Source organism: Lactuca serriola, chromosome 8 (genome assembly GCF_051521515.1).
Source record: "Lactuca serriola cultivar US96UC23 chromosome 8, Lser_US96UC23_V15, whole genome shotgun sequence".
Lineage (NCBI taxonomy): Eukaryota > Viridiplantae > Streptophyta > Magnoliopsida > Asterales > Asteraceae > Lactuca > Lactuca serriola.
This window is the reverse complement of record NC_136415.1, coordinates 34605473-34626816: the sequence shown is the minus strand read 5'-3', so window position 1 is coordinate 34626816 and position 21344 is coordinate 34605473. Positions and strand designations below refer to the sequence as shown.

General features: G+C 35.1%; 1 protein-coding gene across 1 annotated transcript; it reads left to right on the top strand.

The window, feature by feature from the left end:
• The first annotated feature begins 13936 nt into the window (after positions 1-13936).
• On the top strand, positions 13937-16845 carry LOC145070403 (membrane-associated protein VIPP1, chloroplastic-like). Its single transcript, XM_079017349.1, has 11 exons — positions 13937-14316; positions 14429-14529; positions 14666-14776; positions 14863-14927; positions 14991-15072; positions 15190-15264; positions 15381-15451; positions 15932-16014; positions 16107-16171; positions 16260-16334; positions 16474-16845. Exons 1-11 carry the CDS (start codon positions 14187-14189, stop codon positions 16594-16596), a joined length of 981 nt encoding a protein of 326 aa, XP_078873475.1. The 5' UTR covers positions 13937-14186; the 3' UTR covers positions 16597-16845.
• The last annotated feature ends 4499 nt before the right edge of the window (positions 16846-21344 follow it).

Genomic DNA, 21344 nt, shown 5'->3' with positions numbered 1-21344 from the left:
AAAATTTTCAAGAACTTGTGGGTTAGGGAGAATAATTGGAGGAGGTGAAAGAAGTATGATTTCCATGGGACATCATCTTCATTTAGGAAAGTTTGTTTCAAGAGATTTGGGAAGATCATAATTGTCTAAACCAGACATCTTTTGGGAGATATTCAAGATAGTTGATTTAAAGTCCTTAATATGACACCCAATATGAAATATTAAGGCTAGGACCCTACAAACTATTTTATAACTTAGAAGAGGGATGCCGTAATCCAAGCTATAAAATATTTGAAGGTAGGTGAATGACGATTCACCAATTTCCACCAAGATAAACGAAATGTATTATTAGATTTTAATTGGTTTTGAAACTCCTAGATCTTTGAGATTCATTGAACTTTCAATGGCATGTTTCAATCTCAAGTGTGCCCTTCAGATTTTGTGACTGGGATCCCGAGGATCACAAAACAAGGTGTGAAGTAACCATGCAAATTACTTGGTACCCTTAAGTGTTTACCCCTCAATCGATGTGCTGGTTAACCACACACGCTCCATCGATACTATGATAAACATTAAGTTACCCTTTGCATACCTTGTTAAATACGAGTTAGTGTGCCGGTTAACCACACACTCTCCACTAACCGACTTAAACAAAGTGCAAAGTGTAATTTCATAGATTAGCACCTTATTCACATTTTCCTAAGTAACTAAGATTGGGTATTATTAAGAGTTTAGTTACTTAGTATTTATCATTAATACTTTTAATGAAGGGAGAATTATAGTCCTATCAAACCCGTTCGGCTAACGACCCTCCACCAGTCAAGGAAGCGGTGGGTGAGAGTGAACACCCATTAAACTGCCATTTTATAGGCAGTAACCTTATACCCCCCTTATAGACCGGCTTCGTGAATGAGGCCTACTAACGGTAAGACTGACTTTAATCTTATACATACATATATATATATATATATATATATATATATATATATATATATATATATATATTATTAACTTATAATATTATAAAGTATAAGGGTTGAATTTTAACTTTTAAAATTCTAAGGGCTAACTTGGAATTAAAGTATTCATAAGTGAAAACTTTTCAAATTCCAAAACTTGAGGACAAGTTTTGAAACTATTCAAAACTAATTAATTCCATAACTTATGTGTTTAAAGTAGTTTTAATCCAAAAACTCTTCAAGTTTCATAACTTGAGGACAAGTTATGGAAGACTTTAAACTAATAAAAGAATTAACTTTTCTTTATTTTATAACTTATGGAATTAATTAAGGTTACACTTTTTTTTTATTATTTAATGAAGAGACTCTTGGTCCTCCATAACTTGAGGACAAGTTATGGAGTCATAAAACCATTTAATTAGAACTAGACTCTTCATTTTGTAACCTTTGCCAACTTTTATGAGTTTTATGAAACTTAGATGTGACTTTTCATATAACTTGAGGACAAGTTACAGAAACACATTTTAGAATCAATTCTTAGATTAATTTGGATTGAAAACAACTGTTTCACTCAACTTTTCTATTAATCTAAGCAACTTATAAGAACAAGATAATTCAAATCAAACTTTTTCATGTAATTAGTCTAAACCTTAAACTAATACAAAACATGAATCTATTGACAATTATCTTTGAAATTGAATTAGCATGAACATTACCACATCAAAAACAAGTTTATAAGTTCAAAAACATCTTAGGGTAATGTTCCTAGTCCAATTCCAGTCAAAAAAGTCGAATATATGCTGTCTGGGGCTCCAACTCGTCGAGCGCACGAACCAACTCGGCGAGTTGGATGCATTTTGCCTTGGACTCGGCGAGTCCATTCATGGACTCGGTGAGTCTGCTGGGCAGACAGTTCCAGAACTCAATTTTTCAGCTACTTTTGCAAGTATAACAAGAAAACAAGCCTAGGCTCTGATACCCCTGTTGGGTTTTGAGCATTCTAACACTTCTAAGTGTACATGCAACCCTAAATACCTTGGATCTATGTTTTCTATATTATACATGCAAATATGAACATCCAAGGTATTATCCTAATCTAAGCTATAAAACAATGAATATAACAAGATAAAATACATACCTCTTTGATGTAGAATGTCTTCATGAAGCTTGAGTGCCTAGTGCCCCAAGCGTGACACCTCAAATGGTTCACACAACACCAAATACAAATGGAATGACTTGAGAGAACTTCACACTTCATGAAAATCGGCTAGCCCTTCTCTAGCATGATACTAGTGCCGATTTTGGTCAAGAATAAGATGCATATATAGTTAGGGTTACACCATGTAAACCCTAATTGACATGGACTTTCATTTCCATGATCCATGGGTACAAAAACACCATGGAGCATCCATGGAGCATCATATGGGTTTTAGCCCAACTAGATAATCCATGGAGCATTAGCCCACTATATAAGTATGAATGATTTGCACAATCAACCCATATATTTAATTAATCTTCTTTTGATCACTTAATTAATCCTAGATTAATTCTTGATCAATACTAATTAAATAATCTTATTATTCTTATTATTAATATACTAGAACTTATAATATATTAATAATCATAAGTGTCTTATTTCTCTCATTTAGTCTATCCAAGTGCATGATGCCATGCAACCCAAATGGACCATGCCGGGTCGGGTCAAGTCTTACCAATTATAGTTATGAACTTAGACATTAATCCAACAGTATGTGTGTGTGATTTTGTGTACTTTAGGTGTGTGTGTTTATTAGAGTGTGTGTTATTTGGATCGTATTGTAAATTGTAACCATTCAGAATAGTAAAGAAAATCCGTCACCACCACTGTGAGGTGGTGGCTGTCGCCACCGGCCGCCGTGTCGGGTGGCGGTGTGCCTTGTTTGGGTTGTGACTCATTTGGACATTTGGAAAAGGGACTACTAAACCCTAATGGGCCCAATGAAGCCCTAATGGACCTAAAATCCCAACCATTTGATAAATGAGCTAATATATGGGGTTGGAAAAACTAATGCCTTGAAACCCTAATGTTGGGATTAATCGGGACCGTGCGGGAATTACTTAATAAACCTAAGATATTAATTAATTATCAAACTTAAAATATTAAATTATAATCCTTGGAAAATTAACCTAAGCCAATAATGGACTTAATAGATTAAGTCCTTAATGGGTTAAGTAGGAACACTTAACCCTAATCGTCATTTCATGTGAACCCTAATCTCACTTGGTCCTTGAGTTGGGCCTTTCTATTGGGCTTTGGAGATTGGACTATTAATGGGCTTTCTAAGAATAAGTGAATGGACTAAAATATTGGATGGGCTTTAGGGTAAGGCCCATGTGAGGGACTTGGGCCTAATTTGGAAAATTAGGCCATAGCCCATAGGTGGGCAATAATTGGGCCCTTACGATTATGTGATATTAGACCATAGGAATATCAAGAGTTTGGACAAGAATAAATAAACGGGCCTTAAGGAAAGACCATGTAGAGGTCTGGGCCCAATTTGGAAAATTGGACCATATGTTGGGCTTTGGCCCATTACTTGGCTTTTGGGATTTTGAAGTGTGAGTTGGACCTTGGGCTTGGAACCAATTATTATTTGGGTATTATTTGATGTTGACAGTTCGGGAAGCTGTCAACCAGCAGCTGAAGTTTTATCTGTGGGACTTCAGCAGTGCAAGGTGAGTTATCCTCACTATATCAACAGGGTCTAAGGCACCGAGGCCGTCCCTTTATGGATTGTATTCAGATTATTATATAATATACCTACTGATTTACATCCTGGTAGTTAGGATGGTGATGTGCTATACTCAGTAATCTGGTTAGGTCGGTGTTCCTGGTATTTAGGATGATGTTATGTTAGTGACCCGTTAGGTCGGTATCCTGGCTATAGGATCATTGTTATGCTTGTGATCTATTAGATCGATTTGACTGTTATATGCAAGCTATTATGTTATCTATGTGCACATGATTGTTTGTTTGGAGGTTGGGTTGAGGCGATCCTGCTTCGTGTTGTAGGTCAACATACCCGGGGTGGTCCGAATAGGCTGTAGGCCCTGAGGAGGCGGTCCAGTCATTCTGAAGGCCCGACGAGCGGTCCGGATAGGCTGTAGGCCCTGCGAGGCGGTCTAGTCATGCCGAAGGCTCGGGAGCGGTCCAGATAGGCTGTAGGCCTTGAGGAGGCGGTCCAGTCATGCTGAAGGCTCATTATACATGTTGTTTCTTATATTTTGTTGGGTGGTATATATTGGTATTTTGGGGGTAACTGATATGTGCATAATTAGTTAATTATTTAACGTATATTCTTAGTTATTTTTGAGAATAATGTGGACAAAAGGTACTTAAAATGTTGTGAATTGTGTTTTCAGTCCAAAAGATATGTTTGGAGGCAAAAAAGGAGAAAAGGAAAGCAAGTGAAGATAAAAGAGTGAAAGAAGGAGTTCTACTCGGCGAGTGGATCGACTCTACTCGGCGAGTACATAACGATGTGCCAGAAGATAAATACGACTGCTAATTCAAGACGGATAAGTGTTGACCTACTCGGCGAGTTGATTCTGTTACTCGCCGAGTACCCTCTGTTTGAGGATATCTATAAAAGACGAATCCTTATTCCATAAGAAGGCATTCCTGGCGAGTTTGGAAGGAAGAGCTGCGACTAAAAGGTTCAGAAGGCGCTAAGGAACCCTAGGCTTCAAGAGTTGGAAGAATTCAAGCAATTAGGTTAATTCTACCACTTAGACTTAGGAATTAAACATGTTTGCTTTCATAAACTTTGTTTTTATGCTTGTTTCTACTGCAACTATGAGCTAAACTCGTTTTTGTTTCTGTTTGGGGAATACCAAAGAACTCCTATGGTTTAATTATTGATTCTTGTTTAATTGTCTATTGGTGATTTATTAAATTAAGTTTGTTAAAGAACCTTATGTATTAATCACTACTATTTTCTGTTAATTGGAAGGCAATTAGGTTGCATGAACATCACTTAATTGTTAACCTCATATGTCTATGTGAATGCTAAAACGTATGCTTGGAAGTAATGAGTATGAAACTAAGATTAATAAGAAAATAGGAAGATTAATATGTGAGCTTGTTTGAGAAACCATCAACAAGAGGTTAATTGAATTAATAACTTAATTGACCATTACAAATCTTATTTAATCCAAATAATTAATCTAGGGAATTAATCAGTTTAAACACTTGATCAATGCTTAAATTAGTTAATTGTCTAAGGGTTAGGAGTAATGAACATGAACCGAACTATTATCATTGGTAACCAATAGCAATTAATCCACCTTAACTTAAATAACCATAGGAGCGAATTGGTTGAACCTAAATAGAAACATCTTTATCAAATTTGGTGAATAGTTGTTGCTTTAGTTAATTAGTTAATTTAGTTTGTTTAAGTTTCTAGTCTTGCAAAACTAGAGAAAAACCCTTTACTTTTATTATTTGTTTTAGTTAAAATTAGCTATTAGTTTAATTGTCCGTTCCCTGAGTTCGATACCTTACTTATCAATCTATACCACTTAAAGACAGGTTCACTGCCCTTTGTGTGCTCAAATTACTAATAAAAAGTAGGGATAAAACTAGTTGGTTTTACACACATCAAGTTTTTGGCGCCGTTGCTGGGGAACGGTTCAAATAGTTAATTTTATTTGCTAATTGTTATCAGTTTTATTTTATTGATTATTTTTTTTATTTAGTTTAATTTTTATCTTTATTTTTTATTATGTATTTTCCAAATCTCGATGCTTTTGATGCTTTTCTTGAGGAAGTAGTGCAGGAAGATGAGGATTATGACTCGGATGAAGATTTGAAGAAATTTGATAGATGGTTAGATAACATCTTGTCTAACGATCAAGAACAATTTGAGTCACAAGAGCTAAAGTTACAAGATGAAGAATTTAATCCAGAAAGAGATTTGGAGGAGCTGGAAAGGTTGTTAGCAGAGAGGTCGGACGAAGAACAAGAACAAGCTGAATTGCAGGAACCAAGTTGTGGTTTGACCATTACCACGACATGGTCCCCTGTTCTTCCGGTTTGTGTTTCGAAGCATGGGGTGACGACTCCAACTTTGGAGAAAGTTCTGAAGCACGATCCATTTTTGATTAGTATCCAACCGGTTCCAACCTTTGTTAATATTCTTGGGCTATATGAATTGAAGCTCGTTTGGCCAATTTTTGAAGCAAAGAGCCAAATTTTACAAATTGGTCCAAAGAAAATATTTAATGCAACGGATGGATTGGCATTGAGTATATTGGAAGTTTATTAAGTTGGGAGTCCAGATAAAGACTCGCACAAAAAGAAGCGCTTGCGGGAGGCAACCCGTCATTAGAGTTTTCTTTTCTTTTTCTTTTTAAACTTCTAGTGTTTAAGGATAATTTAGGATTTTTTTTATTTTAATGTTTTTTTTATTACTTGTTTTTGTTTTTGATCTTTTCAGTTTGAGTGTAAGGATGCATGTGAGGGTCTAGAGTCAAGGCTGACGAAGCGAGAAATCGAGTCTAGGCGAGAGAGGAAACGAAGTTTTGAGTCAAGCTATGAGTCCAATTGATATAAGGGTTATAGAGTGTTTATCACCTAAAGGAAAAATGAGGGAAATTATTAGTTTATATAACCCCCATGCATCAGAAACGGACTTGGGCAGAATAAAATTTTTGTCACACAGCGGTCTACTCGCCGAGTGCATCTTATGGACTCGCCGAGTCCATGTGAAAATTCACGATTCTTCTGCCATTTACGCTTCAACTCGGCGAGTCTACATACTTACTCGACGAGTCGCTCATTCTTCTTACTTTTGAGCTGAAGATTTGATGACATTCGATATGGGCATTGGTTCTATTCTTTGAAGATCATTTTCCGAGCATTTCCAAGAGTTTTTCTCTTATATTTGGAGCTTTTATAAAGACTGTACCACACGAGATTTTGACACCCAAGACATGGATGAGATGTTTCCATGTCTAAAGTCAATTGAAGATGGAGCTGAAGAGAAGAGATATCAACCTCGCCACTACTATCCCAGGGGAGTTTGTTCCAATTCTCTCCTTATTTTTATTGTTCTTTATCATGCATGATATGCAATGGGGACATTGCATGAATTAAGTGTGGGGTAGGGGGTTGGTCATATTAGTTGAATTAGAATGCTATTTTAGGTATAATTTTAAAATTTTGCATACCAAAAATGTTGCTTAGGACTTAATTTAGAAAATTTTGGTAAAAGTAATTAGGATTCCATGCTAGTATTATGTTGATGATTCTATGAAGACCCAAATGTTTAGTTGAGCCTATATACGTTCTAGTGCATTTGTGGCTTCCTTATTCCAGTGAAATCATGGGACAAAAACATGACCTTGCTTAGTTTGAAGGATGCAATATGTTTAGCATCGTGTACCAGAAATGTATCCAGGAAAATTATTATCATTAACCAATAAAGGTTGAAGTTGAGCGCCCCTGCTTAAGCATGTAGGTTTATTGAGTGAAAAAAGTGAGTTACATGTTAAAAAAAGAGAGAGAGAATTACAAGAAAAGTTGAAGAATTTTTGGAGCATCAAAGTTAAAATATGAAATTAGAAGATCAAAATTCCGAAGATTCAAAAAGTTGAAGATACCAAAAATCAAACAACAAGGTGGTGAATTCAAAGAAATTAAAGATCTAATGTCAAAGAAGTGAAGAATTCCAAAGAGCTCCAATGTGGTATCATAAATTGTAATTGTCTAGATTATGTATGCTTGGGTTGCTCAACCAAAAATACCTTGAGGTTAAGAGGTTTTCTGAGGATGGATTCGGAGGGATGCATAAAATGAGCATTGTTCGGAAAAAGTGGGCGAATGTTTATGAGGATTGTGAGTATTTGGAGTATGGGGGTTATTAGGAAAATTTTAGACACAAATGCATGCGTTGCGGTCTTGGCATAATGGATGGGTTCGATTGGGATTGTCTTATGTAATATTAGTGTAGTAAAATTCAGTTTTGCTTGGGGGCAAGCAAAAGTCAAGTGTGGGGTATTTTGATATGTGCATAATTAGTTAATTATTTAACGTATATTCTTAGTTATTTTTGAGAATAATGTGGACAAAAGGTACTTAAAATGTTGTGAATTGTGTTTTCAGTCCAAAAGATATGTTTGGAGGCAAAAAAGGAGAAAAGGAAAGCAAGTGAAGATAAAAGAGTGAAAGAAGGAGTTCTACTCGGCGAGTGGATCGACTCTACTCCGCGAGTACATAACGATGTGCCAGAAGATAAATACGACTGCTAATTCAAGACGGATAAGTGTTGACCTACTCGGCGAGTTGATTCTGTTACTCGTCGAGTACCCTCTGTTTGAGGATATCTATAAAAGACGAATCCTTATTCCATAAGAAGGCATTCCTGGCGAGTTTGGAAGGAAGAGCTGTGACTAAAAGGTTCAGAAGGCGCTAAGGAACCCTAGGCTTCAAGAGTTGGAAGAATTCAAGAAATTAGGTTAATTCTACCACTTAGACTTAGGAATTAAACATGTTTGCTTTCATAAACTTTGTTTTTATGCTTGTTTCTACTGCAACTATGAGCTAAACTCGTTTTTGTTTCTGTTTGGGGAATACCAAAGAACTCCTATGGTTTAATTATTGATTCTTGTTTAATTGTCTATTGGTGATTTATTAAATTAAGTTTGTTAAAGAACCTTATGTATTAATCACTACTATTTTCTGTTAATTGGAAGGCAATTAGGTTGCATGAACATCACTTAATTGTTAACCTCATATGTCTATGTGAATGCTAAAACGTATGCTTGGAAGTAATGAGTATGAAACTAAGATTAATAAGAAAATAGGAAGATTAATATGTGAGCTTGTTTGAGAAACCATCAACAAGAGGTTAATTGAATTAATAACTTAATTGACCATTACAAATCTTATTTAATCCAAATAATTAATCTAGGGAATTAATCAGTTTAAACACTTGATCAATGCTTAAATTAGTTAATTGTCTAAGGGTTAGGAGTAATGAACATGAACCGAACTATTATCATTGGTAACCAATAGCAATTAATCCACCTTAACTTAAATAACCATAGGAGCGAATTGGTTGAACCTAAATAGAAACATCTTTATCAAATTTGGTGAATAGTTGTTGCTTTAGTTAATTAGTTAATTTAGTTTGTTTAAGTTTCTAGTCTTGCAAAACTAGAGAAAAACCCTTTACTTTTATTATTTGTTTTAGTTACAATTAGCTATTAGTTTAATTGTCCGTTCCCTGAGTTCGATACCTTACTTATCAATCTATACCACTTAAAGACAGGTTCACTGCCCTTTGTGTGCTCAAATTACTAATAAAAAGTAGGGATAAAACTAGTTGGTTTTACACACATCAGTAACTCACTAAGCCTTCGAGCTTACATCTATCGATTATTGTTTCAGGTACTTCTGAGGATTGCAGGAAGGCGAAGGCGTGATCGTGCACCTCCTTATATTTTCATGATTTGATCCTGGGGATACTTAGATGCTTAAAATATTTTGAAAACAAATTGTAATAACTTAATGGTTTTAATGTTTTAAAGTTTTAAATTGGCTTGATTTTTATGGGTGTTACAAAAGACCTGTTCACCCTTCCTCAAGCTTGGCCCAAAGCCAAGGCCCAAACTATATGGCAAAAGGCCCAAGATCCAAAATAAACATATAAGGCCCAAATATGGCTCAATTTTCCAAATTGGGCTTAATTCCTTTCATGGGACTTTGCCAAGAAGGCCTAACAAGATACAACAACCCAATAATGAAATCCAGATGGCCCAACACAGCCCAGCCCAAACCGAAGCCCAAAAAGAAAAAGGCCCAAGTCTGCTGAGTATGCAGGGCATACTCAGCCTGTACGCTCAACGTACTGCTTGGGAGGCTTATACACCCAACGTACTCACCAGCCCAAATCCAACTTTCCAATTAAGCACTTAATCCGTTAAGACTTGGATCCAAACTAAAATCTGACTTCCCCAAGGTGGTTAATCACATAAAGTTGCCAACTTTATGTGCATGCATGGCTAAATGGGACTCTAGAGCTCAAAAGATCTTAATACTTGACTTAATACATGCATGGAACCAAAACCACCATAAAGTTTGCACCTTTATGCGCAATGAACCCATGAAACAACCAGATCTACAATTACAAGCTTCACAGATGACTTAAACTCCCAATCATCAATCAAGAGGGGTCAAAATGACCAAGAATGAACCAAGAAGAAGATCTATGAAATGAAAAGAAAATTTTGGGACTTTATACCTCCCAAGCTACGAAAAGGAGGTGAAATTGTTGGATCTCAATGCTTTCCTTCAAACAATAAGCCTTCAAGTTCCTCCTTCATTTTCTAGATTCACAAAATGAACACCAAATCCTCACCCAAGGCTCAAACACCCAACAATGGAGGCTAAGACTCGATTTTACGGTTTTCTGGGGCTTTAGAGGCTAATAAGGAGGCCAACCCTAATAAATAAGGATGATTAAATAGGGTACACATGATCAAATTTTAGGGTTTAGACGCCCCTCGTACACCCAACGTACTCCTCGTACGCCCAGTGTACGAGGCCGAACCTTCGCGACCAAGACTACTGACTACGCTAAGCGTACGCCAAAGTACGCACAGTGTAAATTCTCTCGCATGAGTACGCCCTGCGTACTACCCATGTACGCCCTGCATACCAGGGTTTTTCCCAAAAACCCTACATTCTTCCGATGGCCATAACTTCTTCATTCTAAGTCCGTTTTTGACGAACTTTATATCCTCGGAAAGGTGGCGAAAAGCCCTACACTTCTAGCAACCCATCATAGACTTGAAGTTCCCCGAACCAAACCCAAAATTCATAAAGGACAGAGATAACTAATTACGATTATGTCCTTGGGCTCTGAAACACCATCGAACACTCAGATCACTTAGACTTTAACACCCTCATTCAAAAGGGCCAAATCCTTTCTTCCCCAAGCTCCCAAGCCTTATGAAAATTGATGATCGGGCTGCAACCCCAGAATAATGAAGCGATTCGAAATCGGATGTTACACGCTATGTGTTGATTTCTTACTTGATGGATTGATGAAGTTAGTTTTATGTTTAAATACTTTTTGAAAAATCTAAACCTAGCCTATTAAATTTTCTATCTTTATTGCTTTGTCTCAAGATTGTGTATTTAAACTGCAGTTAATTGCATGAAATTGATTTACTTAACTACTTATGATCATTAAATTATTAGAGCTGGTGATTAGTCATATCCTAGTATAGGTGATAAGTTAGTTGCTTAATTATGTTGGAGAGTAGTATTTGATCATAATAGTTGTTTGATTACTAGACTTGACCAAAGAATATTAGTCTGTAGATTCTATCATTCCAATTCCAAATTACCTTTAAAATTAATCTAGTGTCCTTAACTTGCATGATCATTGGGGTTAAAGTTATTGAATTGGCTTATGCTAGTTAATCTGATCATGATGATTAGTAACTTTTATTTGGTATCTAACGAAATTAACCCATTGTCTTGGAATCAACCATAGGAAACAAGAGGGATTCGAAGATAAACAAAAGTATATTTTATTCTTGATTTAAAGTCATCTTTCTATTTCTTTTACTTTAGTAATTAGTTGAGTATTTTAATTAAGTTAATCTAAACTTGTAAAATCATATAAAACCCCCACTTCTAGTTGTTTTTTTTTAGTTTAACTTTTAATAGTTATTTTATTAATTAAATAATGTTCCTTGTGATCAACATCCGACTTGCTTACCATTGTATAATCTGACTTAATACATTGCCTATAAGTGTATAGTTAGTTAAATTTTGTTAGGTTATAAGTTTAAAAGTTGATAGATATACTTTATACACATCATTATATTTATATTTAGATTATTGGATTTTTAGGTACAACATGAAATGAAACCCCCTTTAGGAAAGTGGAATAAAAAAAGAGGAAGAAACCAAACCAGGTTCTATGCAATGTTTTAAAAACCGGTTTTTTAGTTGAACCGACCGGAATGATGACCGGTTTCCGGTTCAACCGGTTTAACCGTTTCAACCACTGAGTAAACCGGTTTCTATTATTTTCATCTTTTTTCGTATTTTCGTAGACATACCTATATACACAAATCAAGAATATGATGTCCACAAGTTCAAATATTAAACTACATATGAAAACAAGTTGTAGATCATTCTAAGTACATTAATATAACTCATAACCATAAGTTTTACATAAATCCATGTGCATTAAAAAACAAATAAAGTCCTAGATGAATATAAATGCATCAAAAAACCTCATAATATTTATCATATGTTTTTATTCAGAAAAATATTAATAAATATGAAAAACTACCAAAGTTTATTATGCAAAAGGTTTCGATTCCATATGTTTTTATTCAATTTAATTGGTTTAATTGAACCGATTCAACCGGATTTTTGTAAAAACCGACCGGTTCAATCTGGTTCAGAAATAGATATAAAACCGGTGATAGTTGAACCGCTCACTTCCCCGATTCCCGGTCCAACCGGTTCGACCGGCCGGTTCAAACTGTTTTTTAAAACATTGGTTCTATGGTTCTGCACCAATATCCAAACGAGGAGATGCCAATTGGAAAAGACTATTTTATCTTGTAAAAGTCAATTTTGCAACTTATTTTTTTTTGAGTTTTAGGCTTTACTTATTTATTTTAAAGTGGTTGATTCTTTAGCTCAGATCCATAGATATATTTCATATTTGTAGATCAATTGTATTTGCAATAGGCTGTATTTTGATTGGTATCGACGGGAATGAGACGGGAACCAATGTCATTTTCCTAATAAGTTAGGAATGAGTTGTTGAATATGAGACAATATTTTGGGAGTAAAACGATAATAAGATCTAGTGTGAAAAGGTACAAACAAAAAATTAGTAAAAAGATGATAATTTCAAAACAAATATATATATATATATATATATATATATATATATATATATATATATATATATATATATATATATAAAGAGAGAGAGAGAGAGAGAGAGAGAGAGAGAGAGAGAGAGAGAGGTTGTTTACTTATGCAACTAAGTTTAGTCATTTTTTCAATTTATGCAATAATGTTATTTTTATAGAAAACACAATGTTTTAAATTTGGTCCAAATGATGCAACTTGTTAACCTTACCACTCTTAAAATTTTAAATGATGTTATATTTCAATGGAAACCATGTGATCGTTTAAGTGGAAAATCCACATGTATAACTGTCCATGCTATTTCCCTAAATAATCAAAATCTATCATTTAAAATCTTAAGTTGTTATATTGTTTTGAGATTGATACGTCGTCATCGTCTTTCTCGGGCTATTATACCAATTTTCATTGTGATGTATTCTCTGCCATGGTTTATCCTTGTTCTGTCTTTCTCTTGACTTACAATTTATCCAATCATATATCTCATATATTAAGGGAATGGTTGGAGGACATTTTTCATTTGAAATTTACCAATTTCTACTTATTTGACCCTATCAATTATGGCATGTATTATAGAGCTCTCTTTTATTTATTAAGACAAGATTAAGAGTTAAAAATGTGAAAAAACAAATCATGTGCCGCTCTAACAATTTGTTGTTATATATTCTTCAATTTCTACAATCTTCAATTGCTAACAACCAACGTACAAGATATGAAATGATAACAAAGTTACAAAAATATAATGAACTATATAAAATGTTTTAAAAATACTCTTGAACTAAAAAATATGAAATGGTAACAAACTATCATTTTTATTTTTAATATATCACTATTGGAAGAAATTGAAAGAAAGACTATTGAAGATCACAATAACATTTTAAAAATAAAAGTCAAAATTTATATCTTTTGACGATATTTTTTTAGTTTAATGGTATTTATATAATAACTGACAATGTTTAAAATTTAACCCTAAATACGATTTTAGTTTATGTTTGTGAATAATATTTTTAATATATTTACTTTCTATATTTGAGTAACTTGGGCTATTTACTTTCCACCTCGGTTTCATCACGTTTTCCGTCATCGCAATTCGCACAACCCCAACGAAAGTTGCAATACAATCGCCACCGCAAGTAAGAAACCCCAAAACAAAACAGAGAAGAATAGCAGCACGAAAACCCAGTTGTGATCGATTATCCCTTTGTATATATATATAAAAAAAAAAAATCTTCTTACTTGTTACAATTTGGGGATTTGGGTAGACCTAAGTAGGGTTTGGTTTTAATTCATCAAAGAATTCAATGGCATTGAGAGCACCTGTTGCAGGGTTAAGTATCGCTTCAACATCATCAGCTTCAATACAGGATTCTTCTACCAAAATTGGATTTTGCAGGATTCCAACTAACAAGACATCGTTCTTTGGTTCTGGAGGTAACTTACTGATTAATATAGTCAGACCTATTTCAAATTTTATGAATTTTTATCAATCAGGCCGAATGAATATGTTCAAAAGTCGTTTTAATCATTTTACATATTTTTGCAGTTGGAGCCCTAAAGGTTACAATACGACTAGATCACCCTAGAAATACAAGATGTTATGGGATCCGCATGAATCTTTTTGATCGTTTTGCACGAGTTATCAAGGTAGAAATATTGGGATATTATTATTATTATTATTATTATTATTATTATTATTATTATTATTATTATGTCATATAGTTTTTGGCATCCATGAACCACAATACTTGATGTGTTTTAAATCGTTGTTTTTGATCTCTAGTCCTATGCAAATGCACTTGTTAGCACCTTTGAAGATCCAGAAAAGATCTTAGAGCAAGCTGTTATTGAAATGAATGATGATCTTATAAAGATGCGTCAAGCTACAGCCCAAGTACACATTTATTTATTTATTTATTTATTTATATATATTTATTTACTTTTGGATATGAAACTAATTTCATGATTGTGGTTGTGAAGGTTTTGGCATCTCAAAAGCGGTTGGAGAACAAATATAAAGCTGCTGAGCAAGCTTCTCAAGACTGGTGAGTAATTTTATAAATGTTATTTATTTTTTATTTTATAATCTTATTTAATTAAACTTTTAGGTACAAAAGAGCACAACTTGCTCTTAGTAAGGGAGATGAAGATCTTGCACGTGAAGCTTTAAAGAGGCGTAAATCTTATGCTGTAAGTAAGACTTCATTTTATTTTATTTTTTAAGATCTATAAATCAGTCATAATGCTTTTGATATTTTTTTATAAAAATAAAAAATGTATCTGTCTACACACAGTGTTATTTTATAGGACAATGCAGCTTCTTTGAGGACTCAACTTGATCAGCAGAAAGGTGTTGTGGAAAATCTTGTGAATAACACTCGGGTGTGTGTCTCCTTATTTTCATATATATCTTTCACTTCTTTTTAAATATATGTATTTTTTTCAAATTCTAAGTGTATATATTTCCACATTGTTGTTGTTCAATCTTCTCTTAACAGATTCTAGAAAGCAAGATACAAGAGGCTAAGTCAAAGAAAGATACTCTCAAAGCACGTGCACAGTCAGCAAAGTTTGTTTTCATCCTTAATTTTTTTTTCTTGAAGTTAATGTAATTGAGGACTTATAATTTTTTTTTGAGTAAATTACATGAATGGTCCCTATGGTTTAGTGTAATTTGCGCGTTTGGTCGCTAACTTATTTTTTAACTCGGAATGTCCCTTTTGTTTGTTTTTGTTATGCGCTTGGTCCCTGTCTTACCTAAAAAAACTATTTTTCCTTTGATTTTTTAATTTATTTAAATAAACAGACCCCCAACCCCACGCCCATCACCTTATCTTACCTATCCTACAATTTTTTTCTATTTAAATAATAATCTTTTTAGGTAACACAAGGACCAAGCGCGTAACAAAAACAAACAGTAGTGACCAAACACGTAACAAAAACAAACAGTAGGGATTTTCTGAGTTAAAAAATAAGTTAAGGACCAAGCGTGCAAATTACCTCAAACCATAGGGACCATTCGTGTAATTTACTCTTTTTTTTGGTATAGAACTGCAACAAAAGTAAGTGAAATGTTGGGGAATGTGAATACAAGCACTGCTCTTTCCGCATTTGAGAAGATGGAAGAAAAAGGTTTCCCTTTCTTTCTATCTTAAAACAAAGAAAAAGACATGAATGCCCTTGTAACTTTTTTTTTTTTTTTTTTTTTTTTTTTTTGATGTTAGTTATGACCATGGAGTCACAAGCAGAAGCACTTAATCAGCTAACAAGTGATGATCTTGAAGGAAAGGTAAATTTTCTTTTTTCTCTATTAACTCCTTTTTGTTTAAAATAAAATAAAGAAAGCAATCCATATTTACTCATTTACCCTTTTGCAGTTTGCAATGCTGGAGAGCTCATCAGTTGATGATGATCTTGCAAGCTTAAAGAAGGAACTATCTGGAACCACAAAGGTATTTTTATCTATTTTCTTTCCTAATCCTTTCCTTTTAAACATTAATTAATCACATTATCACCCTTCATACAAAATCAGATAAATATGCATGTTACCCTACATTATTTTACCATAAGGGCATTTTTGGGATTTTACAGAAAGGAGAGCTTCCACCAGGGAGAACATCAACGGTTTCCAACTCAAAAGCAGCATATCCATTTCCGGATGTTGAAATAGAGAAAGAGCTGAATGAATTAAGACAAAGAACTAGGGACCTCTAGAATCAACATTACTTCATCATCAACTTCATATTTTCTTTGGAAAATGGTTACACATTCAATTCCAATGTTACCCTTTGTCAAAATTACAAACTATATATCTTAGTGTGGGACTTTTTGTTTATGTGAATTTTCATCACTTTATTTTATGGGGTTTTATAATTTATTTTCTATCTATTTACAACACAACAATATTTGTTGTATCATACACATTAAGGGAGGAAGCAAATCATGCATGCTTGTATTGGGGTGTTTGGATGTGTTTTCTGTTATTTGACAAACAATATTATTATTTCTTTTTCTGATTTTTAAATCAAAATGTGTTGTAAAAAATGTAATTTTTAGTTATGATTGTATGAGAAGAATGACAGTGATTATAAGGAAAAAAAGGCGACATTTTTCTAAATAATGGAAGTTAAATGTTATTGTGTAATCGTGTAATGAGAATGCAAGGGCAAATAGGTCTTTTTCACTATAGTCAAACGTCCTTCCAGAATTACAACTCTAACTGTACACATTTTTCTTTTACATGATATCTCAAGAGAAGTTGTTTTTATAAAATCGTTTGATTTGAAATCTCTAAATATTATTAAAAGAGGAATATTATGACATCATCTAAAACAATAGGGGCCGTTGATTGTGTTTTCTTTTTAGGTTTTACACCCTTAGATCAATTTGCTTACATCACCTTGATCAAACAAAAAGTCAACCCGTTATATTAGGAAATTAAATATAGGAATTGAATGAAAATGATACTTGAATTCTTTCCAAACTTACAGCTACAAAATTGGTTCCTTATTAATGTAAACTTTAAATTTAGGCTCTATTTTCATTCAAAATTGCTTTCCAAATATATTATATGTTGAAATCTCAGAAACTATTAATTTCAAATTTCAAAAGTCTCGAATGTTATTATGAACCAATACATTTTCAAGCATGCTATCTTCTATTTTAAGTTTAAATGAGATTTCAATTGATTACCTGCTAATTTCATCATATTGACTTGTATATATATTTCAAACCTTTTTAATAATTGATTTACACAAACATTATGTCATAATTCCTCCGCAGAAAACAAATGCAAAAAAACTTCAACCTTCCCATCAGTCTGATTAGTCGAATAAATGTATGTACTTCTTCCTTAAATCCTTTTAATCTGTAAGTTTGATATTGTTTTCAAATTTATACATTTTTGCTCATTCGTATGGTTCTTTGTTGAATACTTATAATTTGGATGTATAATATTTTTTTTGAATTTTTTTTTTGATGTTGTGTTTGGTTCTCGCTTCCATCTTTTTAATCGGTAACTATGATCTTATTTTCGAAAACAGTAAACTCAATGTTAAAATTAGATGTTATATATAATGAAATTATGATGTTACATGTGTGTGTATACCTTTGTAAAAAATCAATAGACAAGACAAGAGATGACATGACATAATAGAACAGACGGGTTGTACAAAAGACATGAACGCCCTCATTAGAAAGTTTTTTATGTCTCCGGTAGTAACAGAATAAGAATAAGAAATATACCTTCTCAACAATTGATGTGAGCTTTAAAGTTAAATATAAGCATGTTGTGAAAGATGAAAATAGGCTCCCGTATTCTTTGTTCAAAAAGAATCGGTACCATACATGGGTAGGTAAAAATGCACGGTATAATAGATGTGTGTACTCAACTAGAGTCAGCATTTGACCCTAAAATACCAAAAACGCCCCTCAAAACCTTCTGGAAAAAAAAATCAGATATACTCAAGGACCAAAAATGTAATCTACTCTAAACTTGAGTAAAAAAAGAAAAATGTAAATTTTGTTGTTATGCTATATGTTTTTTAGTTTTGGTTCAAAGGAAGAATGGTCATTTAAAAAAAACTAAAACTAGGCTGTTAATTTAGGCAATCATAAAAGTTTTATGAAACATTGAAACAAGGTCCAAAAACTACAACCTGATTCTTTTAGGGACCAAAACCGAAAAAACCAACTAAACACAGGGACCAAATATGTAAATTACTAAAAATAAATGAAAAAACTTTTGTCAATGTGTTGTCAATGTGTCGGGTTTTCCCAACCCGAAGATGCTAGAGCCAGTTCAACATGTGTATGTGATTGCGGAGGAGAACTCATGGGAGTTGCTCTGAAGCTGAAGGATGTGTCATCCTATCAGCATGGAAGGGATAGAGTTGGACTCAGAAAGGGAGCAGGTTAAGTCTCAGCAGTGAATTCGGTGAAGGATATGTCTGACAAGGAAAATGGTAGCAGTGTGGTACCGGGTCGGGATCCCGAAGGTTCAGGGTTATATCTAGCTCGTAAGAGTCAAGTGATTGTTCTGATCTGGAACGAGTGAAGTATCATGGAGTGATACTCGGTTGATAAGTGTGGTTATCAGAGGATGAAGCCGGTGGCCGGCTTGAGGCGGTGGTCAGGACACCGCAGGGGAAGAGTTGGGTTTCGGGTTTCGGTGGTGGTGTTTTGAGGAACCTGGTTTGGTTAATGCCAGGTGGTGCATTGCGAGAGTAGTTTCTGGAGTAGTGTTGCCGCAGGCTTCAAGGGCGAAGCCTAATCTAAGTGGGGGAGAATTGTAACATCCCGAGTTCAGGAGTGCAAGTTCAGGGTTCAAAGTGAAAATGTGGATGGTCAACTCGGCGAGTCCATGGGTAGACTCGACGAGTAGGGTCGCGATTCTGGTCGCGTGTTAAGTGACCAACTCGGCGAGTCGGTGGCTGGACTCGACGAGTTGGTGCTGTGTGGAGAAAACCCTAATCCCGGGGGTTGAGCCCTATATAAAGAACATAATACCCTCTCCCCATCCTCTTTACTCTCCCTTGAAGTCCAGAAACCCTAATATTCGTTTGTGAGAAAATTAGAGAGCATTTGGATCTTGAAGGAGTGTTGTTAAAGAGATCTTTGAAGATTTAGAGGCTTGGAGCAAGGGGCTTTACAAGGTTTTGGCTTATTCTTCTGTTGGAGTCTTCTCTTGAGGTAATGATTCGTTGCTTGCGCTGTTATCCATCTAGATCTATCATTTGTGGGATTTTTGGGAGTATATCTAGTGCTATCTTGAGTTTGGAGGTTGGATATGAGGTTGCTACCTCAAAGTCCCTGTTCAAGAGTTGTTGATGAAGCCTTTTAGTCCCAAACCCTAGCCCTAGAGTATATTATGCTTAGATGTCCTTGGATTCACGTAAAGTTTGCCACTTTACATGATGGATGGCTTGTAGAATAATCGATCTATGGATTTGAGACCCTGCATGGCTTAGAAAGCCTCTGTATGGGTTAAGAGCTAGTGGTACTCGGTGCGGCGGACCAGTCACACAGTAGACCCGAAGTGCATGGTTGTTCTGTTCATTTATGATATGTTATGCGTGGTATATGTGGTTGGTATTTTGGGGGTATCTTACTAAGCTTTCGGGCTTACAGTTGTGGTTTAATGTTTTTCAGGTACTTCAGGATATCGTGGCAAGGCGAAGGCGTGATCGTACCGCTCCTCATGTTCTTGTTTTATGATATGGTTCTGGGAATATTCTGATAATAAATGTATTGAAAACCTTTTTGTAATAACTTAATGAAACTTGGTGGTTTTTGAAAAGTTTAAATTAGCTTGGATTTTTAGAGTGTTACAAGTTGGTATCAGAGCCTTGGTTTGAGTGAATTGGAGGAACATTCGTGTGAATCCAGTCTCAAATCAAGGAGAGTTTTCAAAAGAGAATTTAAAATGGTTTTCAAAATAAGTAAAAGAGGACGCAGAGGTACGATCAGCCGGAGCCAATAAGTAACCCCAAATTACCATACAAAATAATTGTTTTTGAGATATGATAGAACAGCATGTTAGTACTAGGCTAGGGATCTTCAGGAATTGCATGATAGAGTTGCCTGATTTATGATGCCTGCTAGCCTAGGGTTTCTTTCTGTATGAGATTTCCAGTGTTCCTCTAGGAGTGAGGGTTGAGTGCTTGTTATGCCTGTTCTTCACTAGGGTGTTGTGGTGATATTTGATATAAATATGGGTAGGAGTGGAAGATAGTATGGGCCCGTACTACTGAAAGCACATGACTTATACGCGTATCAAGGAAGTCATAACCCCTAGGCTGGGTTGAGAGTCGGTTCCCGGGTTAGTGGGAGGTATCTGATGTTTTGCAGTATTTTCAGTATGGTGGTTACGAGGCATGCTGGGAGCGGATCCGGATCAGGATCGGGAGCAGGAGAGGGCGGTCAGGGTGGGTCAGTACCGCCCGAGGTTATTGGTCAAATGAGCACAGACGAGTTGGATGCCAGGATTCGTGAGATCCTGCATGATGAGGTTGCTGTGATGTTCTGGGCTGAGTTGCCGGAACTGTTTGGGTCAATCAAGACCGCTATGGTTGAGTATTTTGATGAGCGTTATGCAGCTCTTATAGAGACAGCTGCCACGACAGCTACAACGGCTGTAGCAGCGGTAAGGGGAGGAGCCGGTAGAGGTTTCCAGTATCGGGACTTCGATAATACGAAGCCCACTACCTTCGATGGAGTTCAGGACCCGATTGTTGCTATGAGATGGTTGTCAGACGTGGAGGGGTGTTTCTTCACGTGTTCATGCCCTGCTGATCAGAGGGTGAGGTGTGCTCTGAACCTTTTGAGGCTTAGGGCGAAGGATTGGTGGAGGTTGACCACGGGATCATATTCTGATGTGCAGCGAGCTACGGTTCTTGGGAACAGTTCAAAGAGATGTTTAGTACTCGCTATGTTCCACGAGTTGAGAGGGAGAGATTAGCTCA